The 17,490-nt window shown below is 40.6% G+C and overlaps 1 protein-coding gene across 1 annotated transcript in view; it reads right to left on the reverse strand.

Annotated features, from left to right (window-relative positions):
- Positions 1 to 3,167: 3,167 nt before the first annotated feature.
- Positions 3,168 to 17,490, reverse strand: part of LOC128692025 (3 beta-hydroxysteroid dehydrogenase type 7-like) — a 61,263-nt gene continuing 46,940 nt past the window's right edge. The window contains exons 5-6 of the mRNA XM_070085097.1: positions 9,436 to 9,591; positions 3,168 to 6,991 (exon numbers count right to left, since the gene is read on the reverse strand). Of these exons, the coding sequence (XP_069941198.1) occupies positions 6,552 to 6,991; positions 9,436 to 9,591 (596 nt within the window). The 3' untranslated portion in view covers positions 3,168 to 6,551. The remainder of the gene's footprint in view (positions 6,992 to 9,435; positions 9,592 to 17,490) is intronic.

Below are 17,490 nucleotides of genomic sequence, written 5' to 3' on the forward strand. Positions count from 1 at the left end.
TTACAGAGGTAATGAATTCACAATTTACAAAGGTAATGAACTCACAATTTACAAAGGTAATGAACTCCAGGTAGGTCTAGTCACAATCATGACAAGTTACAAAGGTATTTACAGATTACAGAGGTACACAATGGGTCCAGGGACCGGGCTCCAAAGTTTTGATGGCTGAACTAGGTACAAGGTAATGAACTCATAAGTTACAAAGGTAATGAACTCACAAGTTACAAAGGTAATGAATACTGTAAGAATGGTTACTTACGTTTATACATGGCTGCAATCATGAAAAAATTTTAGAGTAATGAGCAATTCACACTTCCACACCCGGTCACAACTGTAGTGAGTTATTGGTGCAAATGTTGATTGCTGAGTCTCTCTCTCACACACACACACACACACACACATACAAATTCATACACACACACACACAAACACACACACACACACACACACACACACACACACACACACACACACACACACACACACACACACACACACACACACACACAAACTCATACACACACACGCACACACACTCATACACACACACACACACACTCATACACACACACACTCATACACACACACACACTCATACTCACACACACACACACACACAGGTATGAGAAACTTCCTGCAGGAGGTTCAGTGGGACAGAGAAATGGTAGGAAAATCAGTAAACGAGATGATGGAATATGTGGCAACAAAGTGCAAGGAGGCAGAGGAAAGTTTTGTTCCCAAGGGAAACAGAAATAATAGGAAGACCAAAACGAGTCCTTGGTTTACCCGAAGGTGTAGGGAGGCAAAAACTAAGTGCAGCAGAGAATGGAAAAGGTACAGGAGGCATAGGACCCAGGAAAACAGGGAGATTAGTAGAAGAGCCAGAAACGAGTATGCACAGATAAGGAGGGAGGCCCAGCAACAGTATGAAAACGACATAGCATCGAAAGTCAAATCTGACCCGAAACTGCTGTATAGCCACATTAGGAGGAAGACAACAGTCAAGGACCAGGTGATAAGGCTGAGGAAAGAAGGTGGAGAACTCACAAGAAACGATCAAGAGGTATGTGAGGAGCTCAACACGAGATTTAAGGAAGTATTTACAGTAGAGACAGGAAGGACTCTGGGGGGACAGACCAGATGGGGACACCAACAAGGAATACACCAACAAGTGTTGGACGACATACATACAGATGAGGAGGAGGTGAAGAAACTGCTAAGGGACATCGATACCTCAAAGGCAATGGGACCGGACAACATCTCTCCGTGGGTCCTTAGAGAGGGAGCAGATATGTTGTGCGTACCACTTACCACAATCTTCAACACATCCCTGGAAACTGGGCAACTACCTGAGGTATGGAAGATGGCAAATGTAGTTCCCATTTTCAAAAAAGGAGACAGAAAAGAGGCACTAAACTAAAGACCTGTGTCATTGACGTGTATAGTATGCAAAATTATGGAGAAGATTATCAGGAGGAGAGTGGTGGAGCACCTGGAACGGAACAGGAGTATAAATGCCAACCAGCACGGATTCACGGAAGGCAAATCCTGTGTCACAAACCTTCTGGAGTTTTATGATAAAATAACAGAAGTAAGACAAGAGAGAGAGGGGTGGGTTGATTGCATCTTCTTGGACTGCAAGAAGGCCTTTGACACAGTTCCTCACAAGAGATTAGTGCAGAAGCTAGAGCATCAGGCGCATATAACAGGAAGGGTACTGCAATGGATCAGAGAATACCTGACAGGGAGGCAACAACGAGTCATGGTACGTAATGATGTATCACAGTGGGCACCTGTGACGAGCGGGGTCCCACAGGGGTCGGTCCTAGGACCAGTGCTATTTTTGGTATATGTGAACGACATGACGGAAGGGTTAGACTCAGAAGTGTCCCTGTTTGCAGATGATGTGAAGTTAATGAGGAGAATTAAATCTGATGAGGACCAGGCAGGACTTCAAAGAGACCTGGACAGACTGGACACCTGGTCCAGCAAATGGCTTCTCGAATTTAATCCTGCCAAATGCAAAGTCATGAAGATAGGGGAAGGGCACAGAAGACCACAGACAGAGTATAGGCTAGGTGGCCAAAGACTGCAAACCTCACTCAAGGAGAAAGATCTTGGGGTGAGTATAACACCGAGCATGTCTCCGGAAGCACACATCAATCAGATAACTGCTGCAGCATATGGGCGCCTGGCAAACCTGAGAACAGCATTCCGATACCTTATTAAGGAATCATTCAAGACACTGTACACCGTGTATGTCAGGCCCATACTGGAGTATGCAGCACCTGTTTGGAACCCGCACTGATAAAGCACGTCAAGAAACTAGAGAAAGTACAAAGGTTTGCAACAAGGTTAGTTCCAGAGCTAAGGGGAATGTCCTATGAAGAAAGATTAAGGGAAATCGGCCTGACGACACTGGAGGACAGGAGGGTCAGGGGAGACATGATAACGACATATAAAATACTGCGTGGAATAGACAAGGTGGACAAGGACAGGATGTTCCAGGGAGAGGACACAGAAACAAGAGGCCACAATTGGAAGTTGAAGACACAAATGAGTCAGAGAGATAGTAGGAAGTATTTCTTCAGTCATAGAGTTGTAAGGCAGTGGAATAGCCTAGAAAATGACGTAGTGGAGGCAGGAACCATACACAGTTTTAAGACGAGCTTTGATAAAGCTCATGGAGCGGGGAGAGAGAGGGCCTAGTAGCAACCGGTGAAGAGGCGGGGCCAGGAGCTAGGACTCGACCCCTGCAACCACAAATAGGTGAGTACAAATAGGTGAGTACACACACACACACACACACATGCACATATGTGGTAATGCTTTATTTACAGCTAGCAAAGTCAGGGTATTTCTCCAGAATGGTCTGTAATATACCACTGTGGATAAAATACTTAGCCATTTCTTGAACACTTCTGAGTGAGTTGTTTCTAAATTCATTAATTTTATCACACTCCAGTACATAATGACGCAAGGTGTGACAATAATCGTAATATGAGATGTATATAAAGATGATAAATACACCCCACAATAGAATAAATAAACATAAATATGAGATGTCGTAGCCAGATAACTTGTACAAATGACGGCAAGAATAACATTTTCTCTAGTCTAACATAAGAGAAAATGTGTAACTGGGGGTAACTGTAGAAAATTATTCCTTTAGTATGTAAGTTTATTCAGGTATACACAAATACAGTTACATAGATTATCATGCATAACAGCATATGTGTAGAGAACCTGGGATAACCCAAAAAAGTCAGAGAGTGACTTATTTCCATTGCCTTCACTCAGAGCATCATTTCTTCTAAAAATGGTGTTACATGAGAATGGGCGTGTTCTTCTTTATTTATTCTACCGTATCAATGTAGAGACAACTTGTACACAATGTAACTTGTACACAAACCAGATGTGTACACTTTGTTTGTTGACTTGGTCCCACCTTATGTTTTTGTTATTGAAGTTGAATTTGGTGAAGGTTTCCTCGTGACTGATCACATTTTGTTGGTCTGGGGCCCTGCTGCACATACATGTCTAAACCTCTATTATGTTGTGATCAGAGTATATTGTTTTTGATATGGTAATATTTCATATCAGATCATCATTGTAAGTGAAGATGAGGTCCAGTGTATTCTCCAATCTTGTTGGCTATTATTTGCTGGTTTAAGGAGAATTTGGTACAGAGATTTAAAAGCTCGTGTGTGTGAGAGTTTTCATCTGAGCTGCATCCTGAAGTTATCTCTGCTACAGCATTATTTGCTACATTCCTCCATTTTAGGTGCCTTAGGTTGAAATCCCTCAGGAGCAAGATTTTTGGGGCAGGAGCTCTAAGATTTTCCAGATAGTGGTCTATTTTCAGAAGATGTTTCTGGAATTGTTAGGAAGTTGCATCCGGAGGCTTGTATACAACCACAATGACTAGGTTTTGGTTCTCAGTCTTTACTGCCAAAACTTCAACCACATCATTTCAGGTGTTTAGTAGTTCCGAGCATATCAGTGACTGTGACGGAAAGGCCTCCCCCCCCCCCCATTCCCCCTTTTGCCAATTCACTCTGTCACATCTGTATAGGTTATAACCCGGATTGACAGAAACCCACTACCATTATAGTATGCTCCTCACTTAGTGACGAATTCACTTACCGATATGGTCTTAGGAAGGGAACTCTGTCATTAACTGAGGAGAGGCTGTAGTAAAATTTATAATAGTGACAGAAAACAAATAACAGTATTACAATTAGTATAATTTAATAATGGGAATGGTTTTATCTTGGCATGCTACAATGTTTCTACACTGTCGAAAGCTCCTATATAAGCAGAGCATTTCAGGCAAACTTAGGACTAACTTAAGACTAAATAATGCAATAATAATATGAATTTTATGTTTACAGTCATTTGAGCGAGTTTACAATGAACAGAAGAGAACTGAATATCTTATTACTTTATGCTATATGGCTTTATCATGTTTTGGCTGAGAGGGATTACAGGTTTAATAACAATTATTTAATGTTTGGAAGAATTACAGATAATGAGAGTAAGTCTGTTTTGTTTTGGATGTGTTCATGACATTGAAAATAAGCATATGTTGTTTTCACATAATTAGCTAATTGTGCCAAATTCCTCAACTATATTGTAATTGCAAAATACTGTAGGTCAATCCAGTGTGTCCCAGCTGCAAGGTCACTAGTTTGGTTACTAGGACTTACCCAATTTGTTACTTAAATGATATATCGAGAGTTTCATTTCATAATCATCCCTCCTGCAAATGTTCCAAACTACATTGTTACTTACAACTGTTTTACTCTGTATAGTGCCCTCTCTCAATATTAAGTACTTGGTAGTCCAGCCCTCTAAGTGATGTAATACTTGTTTTCCACAAGAACAAACTCGTACTGATAAACACCTGTTTCCAATATAGGATGGAGGGACAGTACATAATGTCTTATTGCTGGTCCTTAGGGTTGCTTAACAAGCCCCTAGTGTCAGTCATTCACAAATTTGAGAAGCAAAAATTAATTAATGGTAGTCATATGGTTAACTAATACAGTGGACCCCCAGTTAATGATATTTTTTCATTCCAGAAGTATGTTCAGGTGCCAGTACTGACCGAATTTGTTCCCATAAGGAATATTGTGAAGTAGATTAGTCCATTTCAGACCCCCAAACATACATGTACAGAAGCACTTACATAAATACACTTACATAATTGGTCGCATTGGGAGGTGATCATTAAGCGGGGGTCCACTGTATTCAAACAACCTAGCAAATATCTAGGTGTAATAAATGAAAAAAATTAACCTCTAGGTTTTTATTATAAATCTTGAGTTTATGCTACTGCATCTGTACTTCCACCAGTACCAGTCAATGGCAGAAAAACCCTTGCCCATATATAATGGTATTACTTCTGGACACAACTGTCATCAGATATATCAACAGTATTCCTGGTGGGGTAATAATACTTCTTCAGAGGCGAGTCTTAGGTTTATCGGGTAATGGTACAGGCACTATGTTATAATGCTTGCCTAGCCAGGTCTACCAGCCTGACAAGAGAGAGAGAGAGAGAGAGGAGGTAGTTCTTGGTGATTCATTGTCTGGTGCGTGAGAGAGATACAAGGTCTGGTGAACTCAGGTCTAGGTTAGAACTAAGCCCACCAGGCAGCAGCACTAGGCCTAGTGGCATTACAGTAAACCACAAATCCCAAGAGCAGTTACACTGCTCGGGCACACTACCCATGATCGTCCCAACCATGAGAAATGATTGAATAAAACTCTTGTAGCAACAGGGTGCTACTACGACTACAATCAAAACTAAGCACTAACCAAGGAATATTATTATTATAATCAAAAAGAAGCACTAAGCCACAAGGGCTATACAGCTAACCAAGGAATATGGCAGTGTCATGGGCATTAGCATGAAATGCAAAACATGTGTACAGTGAACACAAAATTAACCAACAGTTCAAATCTAGTTAAGAATTAACTACGATTTTTAGTAAGACCTTTCTGTCAGGGTGCCTTAATGCTGGTGTCAAAGACTTATTTCCACTTTCCACATGATACAATGTTTATAGAGATGGGTATACAAACCACAAATTTAGGCATTACAAATAGAACAAGCAAGCAAATAACTATTTCTTTAAAATTGAATTATGATTACAAGTAGTGTGAATAAGAATACACGTACATATAAAGTTTTTTAACGTTTGTGGTTGAAACAATTGTGTAACATTTAATTGTTGCTAGAATATATTAGAGAAAGGTAGCTTTGAAGCTGTCGGTTGATAAGAGGCTCTTGAGTTTTCAGGTAGGAAGTTCCAGATTTTGGGTCTCTTTATGCACACTGAGTGTTTACAAACTTGATGTGCATACAAGGACATTTTCCCAGACACAGGAAATGTCATGAGATTTTTGTGTCTAGCATTATTCCAATGAGTTCTGTTGAAAGTACCAAATGAAGCTTTGATCTACAGAATTGGAGATATCTTTCCCTTCCTCAGATCAAATCTAATTATCTCCCATTCCCCAGGTGCTGTATGACTCCCACGGGTTTAGTGTTTTTCCACAAACAAGCTAGAATTAGCGTAGTAAGAGTTTGAACGTTCTTGTGACTGCCCCCAACTGTAGGGTGGAGTGTATCCAAGACAGAGCTCTGCTCGCATGCGATTCACAACAGTAATGGTGCTAGCAAAGCGGTGGAAAAACAATGATGGTAGAGACGATTGTTTGTTCTTTCTCTTGATGCCTAAAAGAGAACAGGTGAAGGCCCAGAGGCTAGCAAGCATTATCATGAAAGAGACTATCCAGTAAGAGAGATTCTTTGAAGGAAGAAGACCTAAGGGTAGGAGAAAAGGTTCAGCCAGCCCTTGTAGGTTGTTTGGTGGGGTATCATCTGACACATATACAGGTAGCCCACCACATCGTCTCATGCCCTCATTATCTCCAGAGACCAAGTGTAGCAGAGCACACACATGAGCCACAGCCACGTTACCTGGAACATGCAACGTATAAATAAGTGATGAAACTCTAGCCCTGACAATGCATAAGCTAGATGATAACTACCCTAGATGATTCATCATCATGGCCTGCAAAATTCAGTGTGCAGGGGTGTTCAAACGCCTGCAAAATTCAGTGTGCAGGGGTGTTCAAACTAAGGTAGAGACTGACCTCCATTGAGAAAGATGAATAATGATACTTCTAATACAAACAGCACTTATAATTGTGCCAACTACTGTCTTTCCAACTTTTTTTTATCACAGCATCTTCTAGAGTATACTTACTTGCAAAATACGTACAACGTTACAAGAAAAGTGTGAACTACTGGTATGTGTACTGACAGTGATATCCATATCTGCTTTTTGAATGCTCTGCAGCTCCGAGGGGGAACATAAAAATATTTTGAATATGTTTTGATAATGATACTGACAATCTTTTATTTCTACAAAATACAATATACATTTCATTTATAAATAGTTGAAATTGCTGACATACTTTACAGAAAGCCTCTGGATATACAGAGCATTTCAGGCTGCCTTAAAATTAACTTGTAACTGCTGGATGATTTATTATGTAATGTGGTTTGCAAGAGTGCTAAAGTTTGCAATCATTGACACTAATATTTTTATAAGATAAAGATTTTATAAGTCATCTCATGTGGACTGTGATAATATGACTAATTTCCTTGAAAAATTAACATTCCATGGCAAAATAAAAAAAATTGTAGGTAGATTTTTCAAATACGATCAACTCTCGATTTTAAGGACTGACTATTAAGTCCAGAATTGTGTAGCACTAATGAACAATTTTGATTTAGTGGACTTTGTCAATTAAATCCGAAATTAATTTACCCAGCAGACTATATGCTGCAAGTAGTAAATTTTGGCCTAGACATGAGAGAATGTGTGTGTGCAGTGGATGTGCACAGTATAACAGAAATCCTGCTCCATGCAGTGCATGATGGAAACAGTTGACCTTTGACCTTGTGTTTGGATTAAAATAGTGATTGAGGTGTGTTCTAAGCTGGATTTCATGTTTTTATTGGCTATTTCTTGGTGTCAGCACATGGAAATGATTTTGGTTACATTTAGACTGGAAATGGACTGAAATAGGTCTGAAAGTAGCGGAAAATATTTGATTTCTGTTTTATGAGTTATTACTTGGTCTGCTTCAATTTGGATGGCCTAAGCTATGACAAGTCATTCTCAGTTATGTTTTAAGCTGAGAAACAGGGCAAAACTTCAATTTATTGTGTGATAATGGATTCAAAATGGAGGACAAGTGTTCTATAAAAGAGGCCTGGGGTATGTGATTAATTAACAAAGGAAAGTTTGCTTTAGTGACTGGAGTATTTACTTTGGATTCTGTTTTTAAATTGGAATCTGTTGAATTTTGCATAAAATTGGCCAAATTACCAACTACTGGGCATTTTGTAGGATAGTTCTGATGAATGCACAGTTTCTTGTGATCAATTAATATAACCTTTATCAATACGTATATCAATATCAATATAACCTTTATCAATATAGAGTAAGAATTAGTATTAGTCTGCCCGAAGTGCCTAGGCATGAATATTGGCCATCTTTGTAATTAATATCTTATAACATGTAAACCACACATTGTAAGCTTTACAAGGAAATAAATATTTGAATCTGAATTTGAACAGAAGGCATAGTGAAATAGCCAGGAATTAGGTTGATCTCAAACTGGGCGAAACTACTGTTGCTCCCCGACCTCCAACTTTGCACCTACATAATTCCATAAGTTTTCCATCAAATTTTGCATTTTTGGTGTCATTTAGAAAAAGATTCTCTACTATTTTAAAAGTTTTTTTTTAAATAGTAACACTGGCAGTACTTTTAATTTTGACGGGTCACTGTCTGGTTTCTGAATGTTGTCTGACCACAAATTTTTGTCTATTAAATCTGGAATATGTTAAATCTAAGTTTTACCAGTAACTTGAAATTTCAGCCTACTGGTTGTGCTAGACCAGTCACAAGGTGATCATACCTCTTTTGTATTTACTAAGCTCCTAATTGTTTCCTATAATGTACTATAATTTCTTCACATCAATACTGCTTGCAATTCTCATAACTTCTAAATTGTTACAAATATAAAATTAACAGTGTAATAAATCTAATGAGTAATAACTGGAGTAGCTCTCAGACCCATAGTGACCTTCATTTCTTTAGGTTTGTTGTCAGTCCGATTCTTTTCACTTTTTTACTGAAAGCGTACCTATGTGGGAATATGATAATATAGAAATTTCATGCTGATAGCCTTGAAAATAAAAAACTTTCTTAGGTATGACAATACTTGTGTATGCACACATGAAAATCTCTCCTAACACTTGTTCAAAATTCTGAAGAACTAATGAGTTCTAGGGCCTTTTTTATTTTTTTAATCATTAAAATTAAATCAAGCTCAGTTTTGCCTTACCCACATAGGCAGCCTGGAGGAAGGCTTCTGGGTTACCCACAGAGGGAATCCTGCTGCCACCAGCCCTGGCCAGTGACAACAACAGTGGCACAAAAGTAGTGTCACCCTCACCATAGATCAATGGTGGCCTTAGCACCATTGTTTGCAGTGTTGCTCCTGAGAGAGAGAGAGAGAGAGTCACACCTATTGCCTCACAATCTTCACAATACACATGCAGTGTAGCAACCAGCATATGGCTGTAAGTATAATTATCTACTTGCATTTTTTTTCAACACGTCGGTCATCTCCCACCGAGGCAGGGTGACCCATAAAAAAAGGAAATCCCAAAAAAGAAAAGTATTTTCATCATCATTCAACACTTTTACCTCACTCATATATAATCACTGTCTTTGCAGAGGTGCTCAGATACGACAGTTTAGAAGTCCCTCCAAACTGCCAATATCCCAAACCCCTCCTTTAAAGTGCAGGCATTGTATTACCCAAAAACCATTTGTCTCCATTCACTCCTATCTAGCATGCTCACACACGCTTGCTTGAAGTTCAAACCCCTCACCCACAAAACCTCCTTTACCCCCTTCCTCCAACCTTTTTGAGGACGACCCCTACACCGCCTTCCTTTCCCTACAGATTTATACGCTCTCCAAGTCATTATACTTCGATCCATTTTCTCTAAATGACCAAACCACCTCAACAACCTCTCTTCAGCCTTCTGACTAATACTTTTAGTAACTCCATACCTCTTAATTTCCACACCCCAAATTCTCTACATAATATTTACACCACACATTGCCTTTAGACAGGACATCTCCACTGCCTCCAGCTGCTTTCTTGCTGCAGCATTTGCAACCCAAGCTTCACATCCAGAGTGTTGGTACCACTATACTTCTGTACATTCCCTTCTTTGCCTCTATGGATAACGTTTTTTTGTTTCCACAGATACCTCAATGCACCACTCACCTTTTTTCCTTCATCAATTCTATGGGTAACCTCATCCTTCATAAACCCATCCATTAACAAGTCAACTCCCAAATATCTGAAAACATTCACTTCTTCCATACTCCCTCCAATGTGATATCCAATTTTTCTTTATGTAAATCATTTGATACCTTCATCACCTTACTCTTATCTATGTTAACTTACAACTTTCTACCTTTACACACCCTCCAAAGCTCGTCCACTAACCTTTGCAACTTTTCTTTAGAATCTCCCATAAGCACAGTATCATCAGCAAATAGTAACTGTGTCAACTCCCATTTTGTATTTGATTCCCCATAATTTAATCCCACCCCTTTCCCCAACACCCTAGCATTTACTTCTTTTACAACCCCATCTATGAATATATTAAACAACCATGGTGACATTACACATCCCTGTCTAAGACCTACCTTTACCGGGAAGTAGTCTCCCTCTCTTCTACACACCCTAACCTGAGCCTCACTATCCTCATAAAAACTCTACAGCATTTAATAATTTACTACCTATTCCATACACTTGCAACATCTGCCACATTGCTCTCCTATCCACTCTATAATATGCCATTTCTAAATCCATAAATGCAATGAAAACTTCCCTACCTTTATCTAAATACTGTTCACATATATGCTTCAATGTAAACACTTGATCTACACATTTTCTACCCACTCTAAAGCCTCTTTGCCTATCTGCAATCCTACTCTCTGTTTTACATCTAATTCTTTCAATAATATATCTACCGTACATGTTACCTGGTGTACTCAGTAAACTTATTCCCCTATAATTTTTACAGTCTCTTTTGTCCCCTTTCCCTTTATATAAAGGAACTACACATGCTCTCTGCCAATCCCTAGGTACCTTCCCCCTTTCATGCATTTATTAAACAAAAATACCAACCACTCTAACACTATATGCCCCCATGCTTTTAACACTTCTGTCATGATCCTGTCAGTTCCAGCTACTTTACCCCCTTTCATTCTACATAATGCCTCATGCACCTCCCCCCCCACTCACATCCTGCTCTTCTTCACTTCTAAAAGATGTTATACCTCCCTGGTCAGTGCATGCAATTACTGCCTCCCTTTCTTCATCAACATTTAACAGTTCCTCAAAATATTCCTGCTGTCTTCCCAATACCTCCAGCTCCCCATCTACAATCTCCTCTATTCTGTTTTTAACTGACAAATTCATTTGTTCCCTAGGCTTTCTTAACTTGTTTATCTCACTCCAAATTTTTTCCTATTCTCAGCAAAATATGACAGTGCCTCTTCCACTCTATCATTTGCTCTCCTTTTGCACTCTCACCATTCTCTTCACCTTTCTTTTATTCTCCATATACTCTGCCCTTCTTGTATCACTTCTGCTTTGTAAAAACCTCTCATAAGCTACCTTTTTCTCTTTTATCGCACCCTTAACCTTATCTTTCCACTAACCACTCCTCTTTTCTCCTACAACCACAAACTTCTGCCCCACATTCCAATACTGCATTTTTAAAACTATCCCATCCCTCTTCAACCCATTACCTCACTACCCATGTTTGCACTAGCCCACCTTTCTGCCAAAAGTTGCTTATGTCTCACCCTAACTTCCTCCTCCCTTAGTTTATAAGCTTTCACCTCTCTCTTACTTATTGTTGCCATTTTCCTTTTGTCCCATCTATCTCTTACTCTAACTGTACCTACAACTAGATAATGATCCGATATATCCATTGCCCCTCTATAAACGTATACATCCTGAAGCCTACCCATCAACCTTTTATCCACCAACACATAATCTAACAAACTACTTTCATTACATGCTATATCATATCTTGTATACTTATTTATCCTCGTTTTCATAAAATGTGTATTACTTATAATATTAATAATAGTTTATTAGGACATGATACATAGTTGTACAAGGTATTATAGTAGTTGGGTGTATATATCAAAAGCCCCTTGTATGCAGAGCATTATGGGCAGGCTTAAAATTAACTTAAGAATATCTAAGCTATAACAGATTTAATGGTAACAGTTACAGTAAACAATTTACAATATCAAGTACAATTGAGTATTTTAAACAATGAAATTTGAACCTTTCAATTTTGAAGCATTATAGTTTTACAATTTTGTAACATTACAGTGAATAATATAACAAAATGATCAACTTACTATATGTAGTCATACAATTTATGAATCAGATCTAATCAAATCAAATCAATGATCTGTAGTGCAGTAACAGTTCATATGGTCATTAGATGAGTTACAGTGCATTCAAGAGAATGGATTATTCTATTAGGTAATGCTATAAAAACATAGTTTGATAAGGTTTCTCTAATTATACAAGTGCATTATACATTTATGAAATAAAAGTTATTCAATATTTGCATTAGATTAGATATGAGAATTTATTGATCTTTGAGCATTTATTTATGGGGTCCTAAGGCTAGGGGAGTAACACAGTGAGTAATGATATTTTGAGGCAGTAGAAAGTGCTTTGTTAACTATGTAGGTAAAGTTAAATTAAGTACTGTGTACATATTTAGTTTTGGATGAGTAGGTGGTTTTAAAGAAGAGTCTTGAATTGATATACAGACAGTGTTTCTTTGGTAATCACTGGTAATGAATTCCAAATTTTTGGGCCTTTTATGTGCATTGAGTGTTTACATAATGTGAGACTGACACGGGGAACATCAAAGAGTGATCTGTGTCTTGTATTATGGTCGTGTGTTCTGTTAAGGTTGGTAAGGAAATGTCTGAGGGAAGGGTTTATATCTGAGTTTAGTGTTCTAATTGTGTAGTAGGCACAATAATAAGTATGGATGTTTTGTATGGTGAGTAAGTTTAGACTTTTGAATATTGGTGGAGTGTGCTGTCTGGAGTGGGAATTTATCATCATTCTGACTGCAGGCTTTTGCTGGGTAATTAATGGTCTGAGATGATTTATTGTTGTTGAGCCCCATGCCCCCAAACCTCTTTCTACACACAGTTCAATTAAAGGTTCCCCATTTTTATTTACCCCTGGCACCCCAAATTTACCTACTACTCTACAACATTTTTACTCACTTTAGCTAAAGTGCTCAGTAAACTTATTCCCCTATAATTTTTACAATCTCTTTTGTCCCCCCCTTTCCTTTTTGTAGAGGAACTATACATGATCTCTGCCAATCCCTAGGTACCTTCCCCTTTTTCATACATTTACTGAACAAAAATACCAAAAACTCCAAAACTATATCCCCATCTGCTTTTAACATTTCTGTCATGATCCCTTTATGTGATACCTGGAGTTTACCTGGAGAGAGTTCCGGGGGTCAACGCCCCCGCGGCCCGGTCTGTGACCAGGCCTCCTGGTGGATCAGAGCCTGATCAACCAGGCTGTTGCTGCTGGCTGCACGCAAACTAACGTACAAGCCACAGCCCGGCTGATCAGGAACTGACTTTAGGTGTTTGTCCAGTGCCAGCTTGAAGACTGCCAGGGGTCTGTTGGTAATCCCCCTTATGTGTGTTGGGAGGCAGTTGAACAGTCTCGGGCCCCTGACACTTATTGTATGGTCTCTTAACGTGTTAGTGACACCCCTGCTTTTCATTGGGGGGATGGTGCATCGTCTGCCAAGTCTTTTGCTTTCGTAGTGAGTGATTTTCGTGTGCAAGTTCGGTACTAGTCCCTCTAGGATTTTCCAGGTGTATATAATCATGTATCTCTCCCGCCTGCGTTCCAGGGAATACAGGTTTAGGAACCTCAAGCGCTCCCAGTAATTGAGGTGTTTTATCTCCGTTATGCGCGCCGTGAAAGTTCTCTGTACATTTTCTAGGTCGGCAATTTCACCTGCCTTGAAAGGTGCTGTTAGTGTGCAGCAATATCTTTTAATCTCTCTTCTATTTCACTGCCACAACATTTACCATTTTCCTTTATGTATACAATACATTATTATCATTATAATCAAAAAGAAGCGCTAAGCCACAAGGGCTATGCAGCGCTGCAGGGTAGGGAAGGAAGCAAGGGTATTGGGCGGCAGAAGTGGGGAGGGATGATCAGTAGGTTATAGAAAACACTGGGGCAGGGGATAGTGCGGGGGTAGAGGGTAGCAAGAGATTGAGGTAGAAAGGGCTGAAGGTATCAGAGTTTGTGAAGTAAGTCAGTTGTTGTCAAAAAGTCAATGAGAGAGTCCGGATGAAAGGTGGGTCCATCAGCGAGAAGGGAAGGTAAAGAGAGAGCAGCGGAGCGAAGACGACGACGGAGGTAAATTCTGCGTGCTCGTTGATAAAGTGGGCAGTCTAACAGAATGTGGCTGACTGATAATGGAACCTGACAATTCTCACAGAGAGGAGCAGGGGCCTATCCATGAGATATCCATGAGTAAGACGAGTATGGCCAATGCGAAGACGGGAGAGAGTAGTCTCCCAGCCTCGACACTGGTGACAAGAAGAGTGCCAGTAATCTATACTCGGTTTAATAGATTGAAGTTTGTTACCGAGCAAAGTAGACCAATGTTGTTGCCAACAGGTGTGAAGGTGGGTGTTTCTGGAGAGAGTTTCTGGAGAGAGTTCCAGGGGTCAACGCCCCCGTGGCCCGGTCTGTGACCAGGCCTCCTTAGGTCAGTGTCCCAGGATGCGACCCACACCAGTCGACTAACACCCAGGTACCCATTTTACTGATGGGGAACATAGACAACAGGTGGAAAGAAACACGTCCAATGTTTCTACTCTGGCTGGGAATCGAACCCAGGCCCTCACCGTGTGAAGTGAGAGCGTTAACCACCAGGCCACCAGAGCCCTAGTAGTTATTGCAGCAAAATAGTCCGTAAATGGAATACCTCTATATGAAACTGGTAGGGCATGTACTGCTGACCGCGCAGCAGTGTCTGCCTGTTCATTGCCTTGTACGTCAACATGACCAGGGACCCAACAAAAAACAATATCTTTATGCTTGGTAAAGATGCGGCGTAGCCAAAGTTGGATACGGAGGACTAAGGAGTGAGGTGTATCAAATTTCTGTATAGCCTGTAAAGCACTAAGGGAGTCTGAGATAACCACAAATGATGACACAGGCATAGATGCAATACGGATAAGTGCTGTAAGAATGGCATACAATTCAGCAGTAAAAATACTAGCCGAAGATAGTAAATGCCCTCGTACGACGCTGTCTGGAAACACTGCTGCGAATCCTATGCCGTCAGAAGACTTAGAGCCATCTGTGTACACTGCAATGGCGTGAGAATGAGAGTGGAAGTGGTCAAGAAAAAGAGAGCGGGAAGCGACCGTAGACAGTTGGGCTTTCGAGCAAGGGAGAAAGAAAGAACAGACTCGAACAGCTGGAACTTCCCAGGGGGGTAGGGAAAAGTGAGATGCTACATGAACATAGAAAGGTGGTAACTGAAGAGAAGACAAGAGCGAATGTAGGCGAAGAGAGAAGGGACGGAGTAAACAGGGGTGGCGAACAAATAAAGAATGTCTACTAACATCAGTGACCATTCTATAAATGGAAGGATTGTTGAGATCATGAGAACGTACATAGTAGCGAAGGCAATGGGCATCACGGCGATCGGATAAGGATGGAACGTTCGCTTCTGCATAGAGGCTCTCTACAGGGGAAGAGCAAAAAGCACCAAGGCATAAACGTAATCCTTGGTGATGAATGGGGTTAAGGCTAGAGAGAGTAGCAGGAGAGGCCGCTGAATAGATCTGGTCACCATAATCAAGTTTCGATAAAATGAGGGTGGAATGTAGGCAAAGGAGAGTTCAACAATCAACTCCCCATGAAAGATGAGCAAGGGTTTTAAGAAGGTTCAGCTGGCTGTGACAAGTTGCCTTCAGAGAGGTAATGTGAGGTTTCCAGGATAACCTACGGTCAAAGAGGAGGCCCAGAAACCTGACTGTATCACGTTCAGGAATACGGGAGCCATAGAGGTACAAAGGATGATTGGAGATGACAGAGCGTCTAGTGAAAGTAATTTGGTGGGTTTTAGTGCTGGAAAATTTGAACCCATGTGTGGTGGCCCAATTGGAAACACGGTTGACCGCATGCTGGAGAGAAATTGTAATGAGGTGACAGTCAGCGCCTGCACAGGCAATAGCGAAGTCATCAACATAGAGTGATGACCAAATATTTGATGGAAGACTAGAGGCCAAATCATTTATAGCAAGGAGAAAAAGTGTTGTGCTCAGAACACATCCCTGGGGGACACCTTCAGCTTGGATAAAGTCCGGGGAGAGCACATTAACCCGAACACGGAAATGCCTGTCAGTTAAAAAGTTCTTAAGGAAGGATGGTAGATTGCCTCGGAGGCCTAAGGAGTGGGCTTGGGCCAAAATATTATACCTCCAAGTTGTGTCATATGCCTTCTCAAGGTCAAAAAATATGGCAATAACTGAGTGGTTATTCGCAAAGGAATTACGAACATACGTATCCAAGTGTAGTAAGGGGTCTATGGTAGAACGTCCCTTACGAAAGCCATATTGACGAGTGGAGAGACTGTTGTGTGTCTCTGAATACCACACTAAACGTCTGTTTACCAGGCGTTCCATCACTTTGCAAACTGCACTGGTAAGAGCAATGGGATGATAGTGGGAGGCTTCATGTCCCGTAGTGCCTGGTTTGCGGAAAGGGAGAACAATGGCAGATTTTCACAGCTGTGGAAGAACTCCTTGTGACCAAATAAGATTTAAAAGGCGTAATAGGACTGCAAGGGCTGACTGACATAAATGTTGTAGCATACGAATATGGATGTCGTCGGGCCCAGCTGCCGATGATCGGCAAGCTGAGAGTGTTGCCTCCAGTTCTTGAAGTGTAAAAGGCACATTATACTGTTCTTCTCTGAGAGAAGAAAAGTCCAAGGGTGCTAACTCTCTGGCAGACTTTGAGGAAAGAAACGAGGGGCATAGATGGAGCCCCTGAGAAATGCAGACCAGATGATTGCCAATTTCATTGGCAACATCTAGTGGATTTGCTATATCAACACCGGCAACCCGCAGAACAGGAGCCGGGTCAGGAGAATATTTACCACTCGGTTTTCGTACTTTTTTCCAGACTGCACTCATAGAGGAAGCAGAGGTGATGGTGGAGACATAATCTTGCCAGCAAGTGCGTTTAGCATCACGGATGACA

Source organism: Cherax quadricarinatus, chromosome 15 (genome assembly GCF_038502225.1).
Source record: "Cherax quadricarinatus isolate ZL_2023a chromosome 15, ASM3850222v1, whole genome shotgun sequence".
Classification (NCBI taxonomy): Eukaryota; Metazoa; Arthropoda; class Malacostraca; order Decapoda; family Parastacidae; genus Cherax; species Cherax quadricarinatus.